Genomic DNA, 22,686 nt, shown 5'->3' on the forward strand with positions numbered 1-22,686 from the left:
CTGTATCACAGAGTAGGATTTGAAACAAAGTTTTCTGACTCACATCATGACATATGTTGCTTCTTGTAATTTTGTTTTCTTGTTAAACATTTGCTTAGTAATTTCTACACTTAACTTTTTATTCAGAAATTCCACCAGTCCAGAGATTAGAACTGTCAATTCCCCACTGTAGCAGTTTGATTTGTGAGCTCCTTCTTTATCTGTGCTATTTGTTTCAAGCCATTCATTTTCAAACTATGTAACATATTTATATGTTACCTATCGCTATTCAAGTCAGCCACCTAAGCCTGGCAAGGCAGTGGCTTTCCTAAATGGTGTCTTTTAAGCTGCATCTAAATTAATATAGTGCAAAGGTGATGTTCCTGAGACAAGGTTTGGCAGTAACATTAAAGTCACAGCAAATACCTTATTATCCAGATATTTATAAAACTATATGTTTTTGCAAGTTGGCTTAATTTTTTTTACAGCTTGTGATAAAGATTTTGCAAGGGAAATTTTTAGAAAATAAAATTAGGAGAGATTCTCTATAAACTAGTTCCATCTTTATTGGTATATTTCATATTAAGAAGTTTTAACAAAGAAGAGAATCAAAGGGCTGACCATTTTAAGGCTTGATTGTGCTGACATAACACAACCTGGCTAAACATCAGATTTTGCTAAGATTTTCCCAATTCATCAGTATCCATTTTATTTTTACCACTTCTATTAATTTTTACAACTTTTTTTTCCTCTTCCCTAATCAGTATCACTTTGGTCTTGCCTCTCCAATTTGCTCTCTGACTCCATTTATTTCTTCTTTCCTTCTCACAATGTTCCAAATCTTTTAGTTGTCTCCTTACTGGCTTTGGGTGGCTTAACATAAAATAACTGAATTAACAAAGTGGCAAAATGATGATTTGGTAAAAAAAAAAATGAGTATATTCAGAAATCTGTAAAAGGTAAACAGGGCATCAGCCTAAAAGTTGCAAGACTATGAGTCAGACAGGAACTGGCATAACCTAATTGCACATAAGAGAACGGCAAAAAATGATGCCAATGATTATTGGAAGGCTAAACTCATTATCTAGTTTCACAATTTTTTTTAGCCAGTTTATTTTACCATACTTTTATATGGTATGTTTCTTTTAAATTTGAACAATCAATCAAATCTTCCTAAAGAAAAACAAATCTGTTAACAAATGTTAAAAAGAAATAACAGATTTATAGGGCACCTAGGTGGCTGACTTTGGCTCAGGTCATGATCTCCCAATCTGTGGGTTCAAGCCCTGCATTGGGCTCTGTGGTGACAGCTCAGAGCCTGGAGCCTGCTTTGAATTCTGTGTCTCCCTGTCTCTCTGCCCTTCCTCTGTTTGCACTCTCTCTTAAAGATAAACATTAAGAAAAAAATTTTTTAAGGAAATAGCAGATTTAAAAACAAAAAAGAAGGCCCAAAATGGAGCCACTTGTGCTAAGTCCATGTCACCAAACCAGGTCTTAATACTTAACCTAACTGCAGTTTCAACCTTCTCCAGGAATGTGCCCACTATTTCTTTATCCCGTTCCCCTTCTGCCTGTAGAAGCCTTCCATTTTGTACACCTCCTCAGAGCTCCTTTCTACTTACTAGATGGGATGCTACCCAATGCAAGAATTGTTGAATAAAGCCAACATGATCCTCAAATTTTTTCAGTTGAATGTTGTTACTTAACATAAGGATACAAAAATCACCAAGGTTTGTTGCTGGTTTTTAATATTCTTAAAAGCAACTTAATGATTTCAATATAATTTTAAACCCTGAAATATAAGCGGAGGATTCTTAATAATTTTGTACTCTGTAAATCTTGAAAACTCCTTTATGACTTTAAATGTTTACTTATTTTTGGAATGAAGAGGAGTAAGAAATATTCCTCTGATAATCATATTTTACCCTTCACTCTAAATATAAAAGTATAAAGCCCTCTCACAGGGCTAGATGTAGATTTCTACAAACCCTAACTGCAGAAAAGATTATTATGTCTTGCATTGTTGAAACTAAAAATAATATTGCACTGTAAAATAAGTTTGAGGACATCTAAGTTCTGATTTTCCTCATGATGACATCAGTGCTTTTTAAAAATACCAAATGTCCCTGCTTTGCCGGAGACTTAGGCATGTATATAGTCTACCTGTCAAGTAATCCAGCACTAGATTTTCTTGGCTTGAACTTTTCTCATTTCAGCTAATTTATTTTTATATTATTTATTTCTGACTAATTTTGACTGTAGTGATCAAAATTGATCAAATGGTCAAAAGAACTTATGAGTATGGACCCAAGAGTGAGACTGCTTGCATTCAAATCAGGTTCTACCACTAACTGGCTGTGTGATCTTGAGCAACTTACTTAACCTGGGTGTCAGCTTCAGAATCTATAAAATGGACATCATAATAAGTCATTACCCAAATCAGGGTTTTATGAAGTTTAAGTGAGTTAATATATGTAAATGCCTAAAATAATTCTCAACATATAGTAAATATTATATCTAAGTGTTAGCTATTATTACTCTCCCAATACGTTCTTTTTCAAGCCATTCGTTTTTTGACCTTTTCTTTTGTGAACCAAATCATTTGTCTCCTCTTTTGACCCAAATTCCTCCATTCTCAATCTCTTCCTGCACTTCAAGACTTCAAATAAAAAGAAAAAAAATCAAAAAAGAACAGTACAAAAAAATAAGAAAAAGAAAAAAGAACATCAGAAGATTACTGAAGAAGAATATGCAACTGAGTGGGAACTTAACTTGACTGCTAGTAATCAGACTGACATATATATCCAAATGGTGACTGGGATTTTCAATTCATAAACCTAATGTCTCCCGTTCTGGCCTTTTTTCTATAATCACATATCTCTTCCTTACTATTCTAACTAGCCCTGCTTTACAGAGAGGTCAAAAAAGTCCTCCAAGGGCAAATAAGGGAAATCAGAAAATACCTACTTCAAATAGTAGTGTGATAGTTTTCCTATTCCCCCACTTTACAACCACAATCTAATACAGAGAGCAGTGTATCTTCACCTACCAGGAAGCAATGAGACTCAATCAAGTTGAGACATGTTTGCAATCCTTGTTTATGTGCAAACTTCTCTTTTTCTCCCTTAATCAAGAAACTGAGGACTTAATGATGAATCCAAACTAAGACTGTTTCTTCCCTAAATGCTAATCTTATTATTATCTCTATAGTCTAGAATCCAGGAATTGTGGTAAAGCAAGGACATACTTTAGTCAGCAATTAGATTTTGCTGATTTGCAAAGCTTCAAAGAGCTCAACACTACCTCATAATCACTGTATAAAAAACAAAAATCCTCTGATTGCAAATTCAATTTGTAACCACGATACCAAAGACAGATCCTTGGTCATTAAAACTTTGGAGATCATATTCTGAAAATATGGAAAATATGAATTTTTTATTCTGCTCCAGCAAGAAGCATAAAGAACTTCTTACCAGAGGAAGTAACACTGTACAAGGAGGAGGCAGTAGAAGGAAGATGAAGGAGGACTTCAACTGCCTCCATTTTGACCTCATTTATACTTTCTAATTGCTTAAGTTTGTCTTTCCAACTTATCTCTTAACTCAGGCAAAAGACCAGCAAGCATCCTTGATGGGAACTGAAACTACCCCCTCAAGCAACGATGACTGCTAGATGCCAACAGGACCCTGTGTGAATGACACCAAGACAATGGTTGACCTGACCTTTACTGTCCACCGACCTTTGTCCCACATTTTCCTTATATAAACCTAGGAGTATTTTCGGCACTTTAGAGACAGTCTTTGAGACATTAGTCTACTGTCTTCCAGGTGTTGGCCTCACTGAAACAAATTTCATTTTATTTCACTACCACTCAGTCTCTGCCTTTGGATTTTGTCAGTGGGGAGTGGCCAAACCTGGTCTGCTTGGGACCCCTAGAGCCAGGTGCTCTTGTACCCCAGTTACAAAGAACAGAATAGGTATTAGAAATTGGATAATACAGGGTTGAAGCAAAGGAGCATATCCAAGCCGTCATCAATTAAACTCCTTCCTCTCCAACTTCTCAATGAATATGTAAGTAGATTTCAGTTTTCAGAGATGGCTTCCCTCCTCACTCACTACCTTCCTTTCCATCTGAGGCTACATGTAGGAGCAGCATCCAGACTTCATGTACACATCCTAAGAGATTAAAGTTCAATGAAAAAAACAAATGCATTCGAAATAAACACTTTAGACAAATGAAGGGCTCCATGCATCATAGATACAAAAGATAAGCTGGAAAGCTAAGGAAATTGGTCTAGAGTAGATATCCAAGAAAGTTCAATTCTACTATATCCTGTCTTTTGGAACCACATCACTACGTCAAGCCTGATGATTAAAAAAATATCAACTGTAAAGAACTAATAACCCGTCTACAGTTATGTGCAACCTCTAATTCAAATATGACATTCGGGAGCCACACTTGAAATCATTATTACTCAAAAGAATAACTGTGTGTGACTGGATGCCTTCAGTATAGTAGTTTCATGTGGAAATCAGATGTTTCAATAACTGCATGACATTAAGTCAAAGAGCCAAAGGGCTAGAGAGCAGAGATCTGAACATCATGCCCATCCCACATTCAAATCAGGCCTCAAATCTATTAACTAAAGAAAGTAAGTTCTGAAATCAAGAGTTATACTACTAGCTCAGAAGAGTAATTTCTCCAAAAATATAGGAAGCTTATTGCATCTAGATTCTGGATCAGGGCTCAAGGGAGAATAGCATTCTCTTTTAAATATTAAATTCTCTGGGAAATGTGCCTCTATGCCTCTTTGAGAGTCTCAAAAGAGCAGTTTGTTCTAACAATCAACCTGTTCTGATAATAATCTAATAATAGCACCGTAAAGCCATTCTCACTGCTGACATCCAGCCTAACCTGCTTGGTTGCTACACATGCTATACTGATTGTTAAATATTTTTAATATCACCTTTATTTGTTTATTCGTTTATTTTTTGAGCAGCAGGCAAAAGTTTATTAGAGTATAATATCAGAAAGTAAGAATAGTATGAGAGTTCTCTTTACAGAGGGGGGCATTGGAAAGTGAATGCCCCCAATATCACCTTTATTTAAACTAAAATTTTCCCTGTGTTACAAATGAGACAGAAAGAGGAATAAGGAATTTAGGTGGCTGGCTCAAGAGCATGTAATAAGTCTCTTGAGCTGGCATGGAAGGTTTAATAATATTCCCTCATATTTAAGGAGGACCTCAGATCTTTCAGAATATTTTCATAGCAGTTCTTTGACTTTCAGAACAACTCAGAAAGAGAGGGAGTGGGGCAAACACAAACTCCACTTTAACAAATGAAGAGTGAATTACAGAAGGCTTAAATGATCTGCCCATGGTCAATGTAATATAATGGAGGCCAGCCAGGATCCAGGAAGCATTCAGTACATTTGACCTCCCAGCCTTGAGCCAAAACACCAAAGTGGAGTAGACCAGAGCAAGCAAAGCTTGAGATAAGCAAGCAAAACTCAGCTTATCACTTCTAGTTTCTAACTCTTCTCTCTTTTTCCTGTCACTGTTCATTCCATAAGAACTGTCAGAACAAGACTGATTTCAAACAATTGAAACAGAAGGAAAGAAGAGGAAGACCTCCGTAAATATACAAACCTTGATTCTCAGTCACTAGTTTTTCCTTTTTCTGGCTGACTGAGGTTCCACGTGTACTGGATTGTAGTTATAGGATGAGGGAAAAGTTTGAAATTCAGAAAAACTTTAAAATAAGCTCTGTTGAAATGACTGTGAAAAACACACCAGTTTTTATTTTGGCAGATATAGAAATTTCCAAACATACTTTCAAAGGCCACCTAAGGTACAGGAGCAAAGATACCTAATATAAATAAAATTAACTAGAACACTCATTTCAATGATTTATAATCATAGAAGCAAAATGTAAATTATAATACTTAAACATGGTAATAAAAATAGAAATACTGAATAATGGAGGCACTAGTCTTATCTGTAATTGCTAGAATTTTTAAAAACTTTTTTCTTTAAAACTTAAAATTTATGGGGCACCTGGGTGGCTCAGTTGGTTAAGCGTCTGACTCTTAGGTTTCTGCTCAGGTCATGATGTCGTGATTTCATGACTTGGAGCCCAGAGTAGGGCCCTGCACTGACAGTGTGGAGTCTACTTGGGATTCTCTCTCTCTCTCCCTCTCTCTTTGCCACTCCCCTGCTCAGCTGTCTCTGTCTCTCTTGAAGTAAATAAACTTAAAAAAAAATTTTAAATTAAAGTTCCTATGGTTATTATTTTCTAATATGTACTGAAAACTAGATGTTAACATGTCTTTCATTTCAGAAAAATGAAACTAGAAATAGCATTTGAATGAATAATGCTGTTCAATAATACCAAGTGCTGTGAAAAGGAAATAAAGTCTCCATGATTTAACACATGTTCACAATCCAACTTAATCTTTCTTATAACCTTCAAAGAAAGGATTTTGATCAGTCATTTGTAAAGTTAAATTTATTTATTTATTTTAATGATTATTTATTTATTTATTTATTTTAAAATTTTTAACGCTTATTTATCATTGAGAGACAGAGAGACACAGAGCGTGAGCAGGGGAGGGGCAGAGAGGGGGAAGCACAGAATCTGAAGCAGGCTCCAGGCTCTGAGCTGTCAGCACAGACCCTGACGTGGGGCTTGAACTCACAAACCACTAGACCATGACCTGAGCCGAAGTCGGACGCCCAACCAACTGAGCCACCCAGGTGCCGCTTAATGTTTGTTTTTGTGAGAGAGACAGAGACAGACAGAGACAGAGACAGAGTGTGAGCGGGCAAGGGATAGAGAGAGAGGGACACACAGAATCTGAAGCAGGCTCCAGGCTCTGAGCTGTCAGCACAGAGCCTGACACGAGGCTCGAACTCATGGACCACGAGATCATGACCTGAGCCGAAGTCGGAGGCTTAACCAGGCGGCCCTGTAAGGTTAAATTTAAAAGATACAGGGCGCCTGGTGGCTCAGTTGGTTAAGCATCTGACTTTGGCTGAGGTCATGATCCCACAGTTCCTAAGTTTGAGCCCCATGTCAGGCTCTGGACTGACAGCTCTCTCCCTGCCCCTCCTCCATTCACAATCTGCCTCTCTCTCAAATATAACTAAACATTAAAATGAAAAAATTAAATATTAAAAGACAGTAGGGTGCCTGGGTGGCTCAGTCAGTTAAGTGTCCAACTTAGGCTCAGGTCATGATCTCACAGTTTGTGAATTGATGTCTCTGCATCAGCACAGAGCCTGCTTTGGATCCTCTGTCTCCCTCTCTCTCTGCCCCTCCCCTGCTTGTGCTCTCTCTCTCTCTCTCTCTCTCCCGCTCTAAAAAATAAATAAGCATTAAAAATTTTTTTTAATTTAAAAGACAGAAAATTTATTCATTCATTCATTCATTCATTTATTACCTATTTTTATTTTAGGTGTTTTTATTACAGCACAGGGATGGGAACCATGGGCAGAAAGAACTGCCTAAAAGAAAATTTAAACAGTAATGTACAAAATCATACATTTTATAATCTGGAATCTTTACTAAAATTTCTTTTCTATAAAAATGAAGATAATCATGGCATTTTCCACATAGTATTTTTCTGTAAACTACATATTAAGTGCCTGAGGATTACATGTCAAGTGCTCAGGTCTATATATGGTACATAGCAAATAATCAATACTTGCTAGCTAATGTTAGCTAACCAGCACTGTCATACCAGTGTAACATACTGAAATATTTCGATACCAGTTGGCAAACAGCTGTTGCTCCAACTCCCTAAGATCCCTACCATGGCTCTGGTACCCCTCTTAACCCACCAGAACTCCCACCACCACTACTACCACATGCTATCTCATGCTACAGACACTAACAAGTTAATTGGAGGCTTTCACAACCTGTGCTATTTATTAGTACCTCTATAGTTGTGTTGCTAAATATTTTGAATATTACTCCTGATCATTTTTACTACTTATTGAAATTGGATCAGCCAACCAGGAGTCAAGAAGAGCTAAACAGAGGTGCCGGGGTGGTTCAAGTCAGTTAAGCGTCCCACTTTAGCTCGGGTCATGATCTCATGGTTTGTGGGTTGGAGCCTTGTATCAGGCTCTGTGCTGACAGCTCAGAGCCTCCTGCTTCAGAATCTGTCTCTCCCTCTCTCTCTCAAAAATAAATAAACATTTTTTTTAAAAAGAGCTAAATAAACACTGGATAAGGCAGAACCATAAAAAAAAGACTATATATCTAGGTGGAAAGGTAAGGCTGAGTGTCCTTGGTTTCAGAGTGTGATATTCTACCTGGAAAGTCCCTGAGACCTGTCATCCAAGAGCAAGCCTGTCGTCCCAACCAGGAAGATAGATGATTATCTATAGTCATAGTGTCTCCAACAGCTATCCAGATTTTTGTTGTCTTTTGAGGCCTACATGCTCAACACATCTGTCCCCATTCCTCTCCACATCATACCACATATGCAGATCTCAAGGGCTTTAGATATTCTGATATGTGGAATTTTTTTTACCACTCTTTTATAGCTACATATTTAAATAACTGTTGAGGGGTGCCTGGGTGGCTCAGTCGGGTTAAATGTTGGACTTCAGCTCAGATCATGATCTCATGGTCATAGGTTCAGGCCCTGGATCGGGCTCTGTGCGGACAGCCCAGAGCCTGCAGCCTGCTTCAGATTCTGGGTCTCCTTCCTTCTCTGCCCCTCCCCCACTTGCGTTCTGTCTCTGTCTCTCTGTCTCTCTCTCTCTCAAAAATAAATAAACATTAAAAATGTGTTTTAGGGGTGCCTGGATGGCTCAGTCGGTTAGGCGGCCGACTTCAGCTCAGGTCATGATCTCACGGTCTGTGAGTTCAAGCCCCGCGTCGGGCTCTGTGCTGACAGCTCAGAGCCTGGAGCCTATTTCAGATTTTGTGTCTCCCTCTCTCTGACCCTCCCCTGTTCATGCTCTGTCTCTCCCTATCTCAAAAATAAATAAAATGTTAAAAAAATAATTTAAAAAATGTGTTTTAATTAAAAAATAAAAAAATAACTTGATATGATAAAACTGCAGTGAACATCTGTTGTTAAATATCACTGTATACATCTTTACTTCCTCTCTTAAATAAAATCACTGAATTTAGTATATGATACAGATGGGGCTTAAAATCAGAAAAAAGCATGTTATTAAGTAAATAATGTTGGCATAAGTAGCTAGTCATTTGGAAAAAATTTTTATTTAATCCTTACTTCATTTTTTACATAAAAACAAACACTAGGGATGACTGAGTGGCTCAGTCAGTTAAGCATCAGACTCTTGATTTCGGCTCTGGTCATGATCACATGGTCATGGGATAGAGCCCCATGTCAGGCTCTGCACTGAGCATGGAGCCTACTTGGGATTCCTTCTCTTGCTCTGTCTCTGCCCCTCCCCTGCTCACACACACACGCATTCATGTATGTGCTGTCTCTCTCAAAATAAATAAACTTAAAAAAAAAGTTGTCAGTGCCTTAAAATAAATAAATAAAATATGAAAAAAATCAACATAAAAATCATCAATATAAAAAACATTTTAGTAGAAAACATGATCAAATGTTTTTATCTTAGAATAGAGAAGGCATTTCTAAACACCACAAAAATTTTTGAAGCCAAAGAGGAAAAGACTAACCAACTGGCATGTAAAATTACTTATGGGTGTGTGGGGTATGTATATTTGTGTGTATGTGTAAGACAGAATTGTGGAGGATTATTCTTTTTTGTTGTTGTTTTTACATTGTACTTTATTTCTCTCTCTCTCTCTCTCTCTCTCTCTCTCCCTCTTTTTAATAATTTCTATTTAGGGGCCCCTGGGTGGCTGAGTTGGTTAAGTGTCTGACTTCAGCTCCAGTAATGATCTTGCAGTTTGTGGGTTCAAGCCCTACATTGAGCTTTTTCTGCTGTTAGCACAGAGCCTGCTTCAGATCCTCTCTACCTCCCAGCCCACCCCTCCCTTGCTGATGCACACATTCTCTCTCTCATAATAATAATAATAATAATAATAATAATAACAATTTCTATTTAAAATTTAGTTGGTTAACATACAGTGCAACATTGGTTTCAGAAGTAGATGATTTTTCTTAAAAAAATCACAAATAAGGTTAAAAGACAAATCTAAAACCGAGAAATAAACTATTAGCAATACTTGACAGAAAAAAAAATAATGTCCTAATTCCCAAACTTATAAACATAATTTTTCCTAGTTGTTTTAAGCAAAAACAAATATTTAAAAAATAGAAACAACTCAGGTTGCAAGTAAAAGAAATACGAATGGTCAATAAACATTGGAAAGCTGATCAGCCTTACTCATAATTAATTGCCAAATATCGGGGCGCCTGCGTGGCTCAGTTGGTTAAGTGTCTAACTTCAGCTCAGGTCATGTCTCATGGTTCGTGGGTTTGAGCCCCGCATTGGGCTCTTTGCTGACAGCTCAGAGTCTAGAGCCTGCTTCGGATTCTGTGTCTCCCTCTCTCTCTGCCCCTCCCCCCCTCACACTGTCTCTCTGACAAGAATAAATAAACATTAAAAATAATAATAATAATTGCCAAATATTAAAAATCTAATAAGACCCACTGTTGGTATGGTATAGTAGGAGGAAAAGCCATTAAAAGCATTATGAAGATCAGTTTGACAATGCTTATCAAAATTTAAATACACATACCCTTTGATAAAGTAATTTTCCTTCTCAAAATTTATTCTACAGATATAATAATACAAGTATGGTTATTTGTGAAACAAAAACTGAAAATATTCCAAAGACCAATCAATAGGGGACTGGATTAAATAAAGCATGATATATTCAGGGGTACCTGGATGGCTCAGCTGGTTAAGCATCCAACTCTTGATTTCAGCTCAGGTAGTGATCTCTCAGTTCGTGGGTTTGGGACCCACATGGCAGTGCGGAGCCTACTTGGGATTCTCTCTCTCTCCCCCTTTCTCTGTCCTTCCCCCACTTGTTCTCTCCCTCTCTCTCAAAATAAATAAACAAAAACTTAAAAAAGAAAAAGCATGGTACATTCATTCATTAGAATATAACACAGGTCATTTAAAAAAAATAAGAAAGATCTATGTATTGATATAGAAAACAGTCTCGCGATAACGGTAAAAGAAAGGTTCCAATCTTATAGAATAGTACTGGAAAAAGCATATGGGGCACCTGGGTGGCTCAGTCAGTTAAGTGTATGACTCTCAATTTCAGCTCAGGTCATGATCTCTTGGTTTGTGGGTTCAAGCCCCACGTCAAGCTCTGTGCTAACAGTGTGCAGCCTGTTTGGGATTCTCTCTCTCTGGCCCTACCATTTGTGCTCTCTCTCTCTCAAAATAAATAAATAAACTTAAAAAAAAAAAAAGCATACATAAGAAACAGCTAATAGTGATTAGTGATTGTTTTTAGGGAGTGGAAGTATTGCACTGTATAAGAGTTTGTATTATTATAGTCATTATAATATTTTTAATTTTTTTTAACGTTTATTCATTAAAAAAAAATTTTTTTTTTAACGTTTATTCATCTTTGAGAAGCAGAGAGAGACAGAGCATGAGCAGGGAAGGGGCAGAGAGGGAGACACAGAATCCAAAGCAGTCTCCAGGCTCTGAGCTGTCAGCACAGAGTGCGACACAGGGGCTTGAACTCGTGAACCACAAGATCGTGACCTGAGCCGAAGTCGGACGCCCAACCGACTGAGCCACCCAGGCACCCCAATATTTTTGAGAGCCAGAGACAGAGTGCAAACAGGGGAGGGGCAGAGAGAGAGAGGGAGAGACAGAATCTAAAGCAGGATCCAGGCCCTGAGCTAACAGCACAGAGCCTGATGCAGGACACAAACCCACGAACGGTGAGATCATGACCCGAGCCAAAGTCAGACACTTAACCGACTGAGCCACCCAGGCATTCAAATGTTTGTTTCTTTTTTTTTTTTTTTATTTTTTTTAATGTTTATTTATTTCTGAGGCAGAGAGAGACAGAGCATGAGTGGGGGAGGGTCAGAGAGAGAGGGAGACACAGAATCAGAAGCAGGCTCCAGGCTCTGAGCTGGCAGCACAGAGCCCGACGCGGGGCTTGAACTCACAAACCGTGAGATCATGACCTGAGCCGGGCGCCCCTCAAATGTTTGTTTCTTTATAAAGGCACAGTGGCCTCTTGTTTTTTCCAACATTTAAAAAAAATATTTGAAAGAAAAAAACAATTTCCAGAAGTAGAATTGTTAAAGGGAATGTATGTTATTCATAATTGTACATTTAGACCATTCCTTACCTTCTCCTACTGTAAAGTACTTTTTTTTTGAGTTGGGATATTAATGATTTCTTATATAACTGAGTGTAGGAAGATGAAAAATTTATGTTACTTAATCAATGTCATAATATTATCTAAACCAAATTAAGTATTTTAGTAGAAAATTAATTTGTCAGAAATGAAATATACCCACTCCTCTTACCTGCCATGGATCCAGCCATTAATCTGTGCACATGACCAGAAACTCCCAGTTTTGTAGTAATTACCTAGAAACCAAAATACGAAATTAAATGGAATATTTTAAAAATACTTCTCATTTCACTGTTTAATAATGAAGAAATTTCAAAAAAGAGTTACACAACTAGTAAAAAGAAAATTAGTAAATGAAGTGACCACAATTGTAACACATCATAAGGTCAGGTATTTCCTATGTAGCTTTTATGCCAATTCTGCTCTTTTACAATCTAACTTAGAATTGTCAAATATACTATATTGCACATTCATGACCACATATACTTAAAGTGTGAGTGGCAGTAGTACAAATAAAATGCCACTACAATGAAGTCTTGACATACTGATGACACCAATTCTGACTGATTAGCTTGGAATGTTGTTCTCATCTCTATTGCTTACTTTTCCTTTTAAGACACCCTATGAAATTTAGCATACTTAACCATTCTGTGTCACTTTCACTCGCACAGAAAAGAGAACGTCAATCAATGAGTAGGATGGGAAAAGTTGTTAATTGATTGCATTACTCAAAAACAGACTTTCACAATATGATTTCACTATTTTATTTGTAAGAAATCCAAAGCTACAATGTTCCTTTCCTATAACTGAGAAACAAAAAGCACATTAAAAAGCTATTAATATTTTCTGTATTTATTATTACCTATTTGAAGTATATTTTGGCTCTTCTTCGTAAATGTATACATAAACAATTTGCTCAAAAATGACTAACAACTGGGGCGCCTGGGTGGCTCAGTAAGTTGAGCGTCTGACTTCGGCTCAGGTCATGATCTCACGGTTCGTGAGTTTGAGCCCTGCGTTGGGCTCTGTGCTGACAGCTCAGAGCCTGGAGCCTGCTTCGGATTCTGTGGCTCGCTCTCTCTCTGCCTCTCCCTTGCTCATGCTCTCTCTCTGTCTCAAAAATAAATAAAACATTAAAAAAAATTTTTTTTTAAATGACTAACAATGCTGGACTAGAGATAACTCCAAAACCAAGTTACATTTAAAAATTTAGGGGAGCCTGGGTGGCTTAGTCAGTTAAGCGTCTGACTTTGGCTCAGGTCATGATCTCACTGTTCATGGGTTCGAGCCCCACATGGGGCTCTGTGCTGACAGCTCAGAGCCTGGAGCCTGCTTCTGATTCTGTGTCTCCCTCTCTCTCTTGCTCCTCCCCCACTTATGCTCTGTCTCTCTCAAAAATAAGTAAACATTAAAAAAAAAAATTTAAACTATCACAAGTCTTCTTCCTTCAAAAAGGCATTACTTTACCCATTCATCCAAAGTAACTTTAAAGGCCAAAGCAAATGCCTGTCAACTAAGTATGATATTCAAACACAAAAGGAAAACAAGATAAAAGTTCAAATACCGTTTTATAATGCTCAAATGCCATAAACTGGATTGCACCATAGGGAAAGATTCGAATCATCATTGCACCATTCCCTTTATACAATCCAAGGTATCCTTCCTTTTGGGGAACAGCACGCAATGCAGAAAATACTCCTATTTTTAGAAAAATGTTTAGAAGAAAAATACTATTAAAACAGAGAAAACTAAATTCAAATTTTCATGACAATCACAGAAAAGATTACTATATCATCATTCATGATACAATTTTGCATGAGGAATTAAATGAGTTGTAATTTATGTTTAATAGTTAAACCTACTTAAAATATATAAGTCCAAATTACATAAACATACCTCATATAAAAATATAAAACATATTATAGCAAAAACAGCTATAAATTGTAGTAGATTATAATTATTACAAATTATATTATTTACAGAAATTTAGAAAATCTAACAGAAATATATTCAACAACCAGATATTACACTGCAGGTGGTTGACTCTGAAAGGATGAAGGAAGGTTTCCCAGACTGACCTAGACACATGTGTGGTTTGTTTATATAAGGAAACTGCTAAATAAAAGAAAAAAATTTCAAAACTACCTATTATAACTATTTAAATTTGGGGGGAATTTTCATTGTTAGAACACTTGAGTTAGGAAGAGTGATAAACAAAGGCCTGAGTTCTGATCCTGTACATTTATATAAATATATATATATATATATAATTTACTCTATTAATATCAATACTAGTCCTATTTGCTGTACAGACTTCTCATAAACACATCACTCCTTGTATTATTAAACTATTTAAATTCAGGTTCTTTTCCAAATTTTTCAAACAAAAATTTGATCAAATATAAAAATAAATCAGTTTGAATTTTTAGAATGCAAATAACCCTTTGATCTCTTCCTGCAAATTAAAGTTGTAGGTACTTATTAACATTAAAAAAAGATGTCCTAAAAGCATTTTTTAATAAGTAGATATCTAAATGAACTAATAGTTTATTAAAAAGAATTCTATATTATATATATTATATATACCTATATATGTATAATATATAATATGCATGTAAAATTCTTCCCAAACACATGAAATATTAAACTAAATATACTTCCCCACACCCAAAAAAATTGTTGTTAAAGACGCCCTCTTGCCAAAAGAAGGGGCAAAGGTTAAGCCCTGTTTAATTTGTTTCAAATGTGTTCGTAACAGTTTAAGGATAATCAAATTTAGAACAATAGCTACCTTGTGGAGACAGGAAGGCTGTTGATGAGGGAGAAGTAGAGGTTTCAAATGTACCAGTAATGTTTATTTCTGAATCTCTGTGTGGGTCCACATATGTTTTCTACATTAGTCTTCAAAACTCTTTAATTACCACAAATATTTTGTTAAAACAGATTTTAACAGAAACTACTAGTAGAAGTGAAATAGATATAGCAATTTCAAAAAACGAAATCCAGAAAACAAAGTGGGGGAGGTTGCTGGGGAGGATGGAATACAAGAAAACACAATAAACAAAACATTATGATGGTGAGTGAAAAAAATCAGTGATCACAAAAAAAAAACCTAAAACAAAAAATAACAGAAATACAGAAATTCCACTATTAAAAGCCAAAGATCCTCAAATTCTGTTAAAAGTCCATATCTAACATATGCTTTTTACAAAACTCTTACCTAAAACAAAATAACAGAGAAAGGAAGAGCGAGAATGAATGTTGTATGTTTTCAAATGGCTTTTAAATATACACTGAGATGATTATAGTGTTGTTTTTCTCCTTTAACCTATAGTCTGTACTATTTTTACTTTGGCATATTTTTACTTTATGGTATAACACTGGACTAATTCTTACACATTTACAAGCATGTTTGGAAAGACTATTCTCTGTAGGGGGGTACAAAGTTCTCTGTGTATCTTTTATATCAAGCTTGTGTTATTTAAATCCTTCCCTGCATCTTTACCTATTTTATCAAGCTAGGATTAGAAGGAACTAACATTTGGTAAAATATAGCATATGCTTGTGTATATATACATTAGTTCTGAAAGGAAATGGAAGTAACTGGTAAAAATGTTAATTCCAAGGAAGAAATAAGGGAGGGAACAAGATGTTTTTATACATGTTGAATTATAAACTTGTGAAAACATCACACATTCAAAAAACTAAAAATAAAAATTTTAAAAGCAACGAAATTAAAAGTAAAAATTTTTAAAGAATCCTATTATGACTCATCTACCTATTTTTATTTTTTATAAATAAATAAATAAATAAATAAATAAATAACAATTATCAGAGAATACTATGAAAAATTGTATGCCAACAAACTGGACAACCTGGAAGAAATGGACAAATTCCTAGACACTCACACATTACCAAAACTCAAACAGGAAGAAACAGAAAATTTGAATAGACCCATAACTAGTGAAGAATTGAATCAGTTATCAAAAATCTCCCAACAAATAAGAGTCTTGGGCCAGATGACTTCCCAGGGGAATTCTACCAGACGTTTAAAACAGAGTTAATAGTTATCCTTCTCGAGCTGTCTCAAAAAATAGAAATAGAAGGAAAACTTCCGGACTCATTCTATGAAGCCAGCATTACCTTCATTCCTAAACCAGACAAAGATCCCACAAAAAAGGAGAATTACAGGCCAATATCCCCGATGAACATGGATGCAAACATTCTCAACAAGATACTAGCAAATCAAATTCAACAACATATAAAAAGAATTATTCACCATGATCAAGTGGGATTCACTCCTGGGCTGCAGGGCTGGTTCAATATTTGCAAATCAACCAATGTGATACATAACATTAATAAAAGAAAGGTAAGAACCATATGATCCTGTCAATAGATACAGAAAAAGCATTTGGCAGTATGCTTTCTTAATAAAAACCCTCAAGAAAGTCAGGATAGAAAGAACATACTTAAACATTATAAAAGCCATTTATGAAAAGCCCACAGCTAATATCATCCTCAATGGGAAAGAACTGAGAGCTTTCCCCCTAAGATCAGGAACACGACAGGGATGTCCACTCTCACCACTGTTGTTTAACATAGTGTTGGAAGTCCTAGTATCAGCAATCAGAAAACAAAATGAAATAAAAGACATCAAAATTGGCAAAGAAGTCAAACTTTCACTCTTCACAGATGACATGATACTCTACATGGAAAACGTGAAAGACTCCACCAAAAAGCTGCTAGAACTGATACATGAATTCAGCAAAGTCACAGGATACAAAATCAATGTACAGAAACCAGCTGCACTTCTATACACCAATAATGAAGCAAAAGAAAGAGAATTCAGGAAATCGATCCCATTTACAACTGCACCCAGAACCATAAAATACCTAAACCTAACCAAAGATGTAAAACCAATGCTGAAAACTATAGAAAGCTTATGAATGAAATTGAAGAAGATACAAAGAAATGGAAAAACACTCCAGGATCATGGATTGGAAGAATAAATATTGTTAAAATGTCAATACTACCCAAAGCTATCTACACATTCAATGCAATCCCAATCAAAATTGCACCAGCTTTCCTTTAGAACAAACAATTCTAAAATTTGTATAGAACCACAGAAGACACCGAAGACACCGAATAGCCAAAGTAATACTGAAAAAGAAGACCAAAGTGGGAGGCATCACAATCCCAGACTTTAGCCTCTACTACAAAGCTGTAATCATCAAGACAGCATGGTATTGGCATAAAAACAGACAAACAGACCAATGGAACAGAATAGAGACTCCAAAATTGGACCCACAAAAGTATGGCCAACTAATCATTGACAAAGCAGGAAAGAATATCCAATGGAAAAAAGACAGTCTCTTTAACAAATAATGCTGGGAGGGGCACCTGGGTGGCTCAGGAGGTTGAGCGTCCGACTTTGGCTCAGGTCATGATCTCACGGTCCATGGGTTCAAGCCCCACGTCGGGCTCTGTGCTGACAGCTCAGAGCCTAGAGCCTGTTTTGGATTCTGTGTCTCCCTCTCTCTCTCTGCCCCTCCCCTGCTCAAACTCTGTCTCAGTCTCTCTCAAAAATAAATAAACATTAAAAAAAAAATTTAAAAAAAAATGATTCTGGGAGAACTGGACAGCAACATGCAGAAGGATGAAATTAGACCACTTCTTTCACCATACACAAAAATAAACTCAAAATGGATGAACGACCTAAATGTGAGACAGGAAACCATCAAAACCCGAGAGGAGAAAACAGGCAACAACCTCTTTGACCTCAGCAGCAGCAATTTCTTGTTCGACACATCTCCAAAGTCAAGGGAATTAAAAGCAAAAATGAACGGGGACCTCATCAAGATAAAAAGCTGCAAAGGAAACAACAAAACTAAAAGGCAACCGATGGAATAGGAAAAGATATTTGCAAATGACATATCAGATAAAGGGTTAGTATCCAAAATCTATAAAGAATTTACCAAACTCAACACCCAAAAACCAGATAGTCCAGTGAACAAAAGGGCAGAAGACATGAATAGACACTTTTCCAAAGGAGACATCCAGATGGCCAACAGACACATGAAAAGATGCTCAACGTGACTCATCATCAAGGAAATACAAATCGAAACCACACTGAGATACCACCTCACACTGGTCAGAGTGACTAAAATTAAACAACTCAGGAAACAACAGATGCTGGCGTGGTTATGGAGAAACGGGAACCCGCTTGCACTGTTGGTGGGAATGCAAACTAGTGCAGCCGCTCTGGAAAACAGTGTGGAGGTTCCTCAGAAAATTAAAAATAGAACTATCCTACGACCCAGAAATAGTACTACTCAGAATTTATCCAAAGGATACAGGAGTGCTATTTCTTTTTTTTTTTTCTTTTTTTTTTTTAACGTTTATTTATTTTTGAGACAGAGAGAGACAGAGCATGAATGGGGGAGGGTCAGAGAGAGAGGGAGACACAGAATCGGAAGCAGGCTCCAGGCTCTGAGCCGTCAGCACAGAGCCCGACGCGGGGCTCGAACTCACGGACCGTAAGATCATGACCTGAGCCAAAGTCGGACACTTAACCGACCAAGCCACCCAGGCGCCCCCAGGAGTGCTATTTCATAGGGCACATGTACCCCAATGTTTATAGCAGCACTTTCACCAACAGCCAAATCATGGAAGGGGCCTAAATGTCCATCAACTAATGAATGGATAAAGAAGATGTGGTTTATATATACAGTGGAATACTACTTGGCAAGGAGAAAGAATAAAATCATGCCATTTGCGGCAACATGGATGGAACTGGAGGGTATTATCCTAAGTGAAATAAGTCAGTCAGAGAAGATAGATATCATATGTTTTCACTCATATGTGGAGCTTGAGAAACTTAACAGAAGATCATGGGGTAAGGGAAGGGAAAAAAATAGTTACAAATAGAGAGGGAGGGAGGCAAACCATAAGAGACTCTTAAATACAGAGAACAAACTGAGAGTTGATGGAGGGTGAGGAAGAGGGGAAAATGGTGATGGGCACCGAGGAGAGCACTGTTGGGATGAGCACTGGGTGTTGTATGTAGGCAATGAATCACGGGACTCTACCCCCAAAACCAAGAGCACACTGTGTACATACTGTATGTTAGCCAATTTGACAATAAATTATATTAAAAAATAAAGATAAATAAATTAAAATAAAATGAAAGGAAGGTGATGGGTATTGAAGGGGCATCTTTTGGGATGAGCACTGGGTGTTGTATGGAAACCAATTTGACAATAAATTTCATATATTAAAAAAAGAAAAAAAAAGAGAGGAGAAGTCAATAAAAATAAATAAATAAATAGAAATTCCTTTTGCAAAAAAATAAATAAAAGCAGTAAAATTAAAAGTAAAAATTTTTAAAGAATCATCTACCTTTATTTATTTATTTACTTATTTATTTTCAAATATTTGTTTTTGAGAGACAGAGCACGAGCAGGGGAGGGTCAGAGAGAGAGGGAAACACAGAATCTAAAGCAGACTCCAGGCTCTGAGTTGTCAGCACAGAGCCCAATGCGGGGCTAAAACTCACCAACCCTGAGATGATGACCTGAGCTGAAGTCGGACGCTTAACTAACTGAGCCACCCAGGTGCCCCTCATCTACCTATTTTTTTTTTAATGTTTTATTTATTTTGGGGAGAGAGAGAGAGAGACAGAATACAAGCAGGAAGGGGCAGAGAGAGAGAGGGAGACCCAAAATCTGAAGCAGGCTCCACGTTCTGAGCTGTCAGCACAGAGCCCAATGTGGGGTTTGAACCCATGAACCGTGAGATCACGACCTTAGCCCACATCAGACACCCAACCAACTGAGCCACCCAGATGCCCCCCTCGTCTACCTTTTTTTATATCACATTTGAGTATGCAAAGTCAAATGGAAATCAAAGATTTTCAATATATTACAGAAAAAGATTCTTTATACTAACATTGCAAAGTGGAGAAAGGAGAAATTCTAATAGTACTCCTTTCTTTTCATTGGCCAGAATAATTTTGCTTCAAAATAAAAAATCGTTTTTGATGCCCTGGAAGTCAAGTTACACATTTTTTAAAAGAAGTTAGTGTAGAAGTTTTATCCATAGCACATCCTCATCATCTTTGTGAAAAATCATGTTTAAAAAGGCAAAATTTTAAAAACTATCTTATGTCTGCATATAAAAAGAGAGGCATCTAGCATAAAATGCCCAGAAACATTTAAAAAGAAAATAAAAGACTATTTATATGTATATATATACACCTACATATATTTACACCTATAATTTTTTTGGTTGTAGATTTTATAATTTTTTTTAAATGTTTATTTATTTTTGAGAGGGAGAGACAGTGCAAGAGCAGGAGAGGGGCAGAGAGAGAGAGACACACACAGAATCTGAAGCAGGCTCCAGGCTCTGAGCTGTTAGTGCAGAGCCGGATGTGGGGCTCAAACCCATGAACCGTGAGATCATGACCTGAGCTGAAGGTGGACGCTTAACCGACTGAGCCACCAGAACTCATTGCTGGACGCAAAGATAACAGCAACTTTTTTCTTTTAATTTTAAGTAGAGACTTACTGAGTATTAAAAATATTGAAAAGAAAATGAGCTGGAAAAAAAAGAAAAAAGTAAAGAAAGAAAATGAGCTGGGGTGCCTGGGTGGCTCAGTCAGTTAAGCACCGGATTCTTGATTTCGACTTGGGTCATGACCTCAGAGTTTGTGGGGTCGAGCCCCATGTCAAGCTTGGCACTGGCAGTACGGAGCCTGCTTGGGATTCTCCCTCACTCCCTCTCTCTCTGCCCCTTCCCTGCTGCTCACATGCTCTGTTTCTCTCCCTCTCTCTCAAAATAAGTAAACTTAAAAAAAGAAAAAAGAAAATGAGCTATAGTTTCTATACAACATAAATATCCATTACCCCTTTTAAGAAAAATCACATTTTAAAAACACAATTGGAAAAACAATTTATTCTCTTTTTTATGTTTGTTTATTTATTTATTTATTTATTTGAGAGAAAGAGACAGAATCTTGCACTGTTAGTGCACAGCCTGACGCAGAGCTTGAACCCATGAATCCTGAGATCATGACGTGAACCAAAATCAAGAGTTGGATGCTAACCAACTGGGGCCACCCAGGCATCCCGATTCTTTTTTTTTTTTTTTTTAATTGAAGACAGTTGACACAATGTTACATTAGTTTAGGTTTACAACTGTGATTTGATAACTCTATATGTTATGGAAAAAACAACGGATTCATTCACTCGGTAGAACACGTTCCTTGTACACTAATGCTGCGTAAGTCATACAGAGCACACATCATTCCTATCTACCAAAGTATGAACCTATAAAGCAATGAAGTGGTACGAGTTAGTTGCCTTGACCTAATTTCTTTCTTGGTCTCTATCCACATTAATTCTTTTTCTTTTAAGTCTTTTCCCCTCTACTTGAAAAAGTAATATATGTTCAACATGTATTAATACTAGCTTAGGGGAAAAAATTTCCTTAAAATTTCACCAAAGTATTTATTAAATAAATTAATAAATAAGAAAATTAACCAGTTAATGTTTTTATTTCTAGCCTTTTGTCTAAGAATATATTTATATAAAATGCAATATGATTAAACCATTTTGTAATATGTTCTTTTTTTAAAATTTTTTAAAATGTTTATTTATTTTTGAAAGACAGAGAGACAAAGCATAAGTGGGGGAGGAGCAGAGAGAGAAAGGGAGACCAAATCCGAAGCAGGGTCCAGGCTCTGAGTTGTCAGCACAGAGCCTAACATGGGCTTGAACCCACAAACTGAGATCATGACCTAAGCTGAAGTTAGATGTTTAACCACTAAGCCACCCAGGAGCCCCTGTAATATGTTTTCATTTATCTAATACATTATGAACATTGTTCCTAGACAATATAGATATAGATATATATAGATATATAGATATATAGATATACATATACATATACATATACATATAGTTTGTTTTTTTTTTTTAAGGAAGCTCTAGGGATGCCTGGCTGGCTCAATCAGAAGAGCATGCATTCTTGATCTTGGGCTGAGTTCAAGCCCTATGTGGTGTAGAGATTACTTAAATTAAAAAAATAAATAAAATAAAATAAAATAAAATAAAATAAAATAAAAAACAACTTCATATAAAAAATAAAAATAAAAAATAAAGTAAGCTCTAAGCCCAATGTGAGGCTGGAACTCACAACCTTGAAATCAAGAGTCACATGCTATGGCACCTGGCTGGCTCAGCCTGTAGGGCATGCCACTCTTGATCTTGGGTTGTGAGCTCCAGTACCACGCTGGACATAGAGTTTACTTAAAAAAAAAAAAAAAAAAAAAAAAAGAAGAGCCAGCCAGGTACCCCCAATTAATATTCTTTTTACAGTTTTTGTGTGATTGGAAAATAGTCT

General features: G+C 36.6%; 1 protein-coding gene across 2 annotated transcripts in view; it reads right to left on the minus strand.

Moving 5' to 3' along the window:
- The window catches only part of SLC25A16 (solute carrier family 25 member 16), a 50,694-nt gene that overhangs the window by 21,073 nt on the left and 6,935 nt on the right, over nt 1–22,686 (minus strand). For both annotated transcript variants that reach the window (XM_042908985.1, XM_042908984.1), the window contains exons 3-4: nt 13,847–13,980; nt 12,455–12,518 (exon numbers count right to left, since the gene is read on the minus strand). In XM_042908985.1, the coding sequence (XP_042764919.1) occupies nt 12,455–12,518; nt 13,847–13,980 (198 nt within the window). The remainder of the gene's footprint in view (nt 1–12,454; nt 12,519–13,846; nt 13,981–22,686) is intronic.

This window comes from Panthera leo, chromosome D2 (assembly GCF_018350215.1).
Source record: "Panthera leo isolate Ple1 chromosome D2, P.leo_Ple1_pat1.1, whole genome shotgun sequence".
Taxonomy (NCBI): Eukaryota; Metazoa; Chordata; class Mammalia; order Carnivora; family Felidae; genus Panthera; species Panthera leo.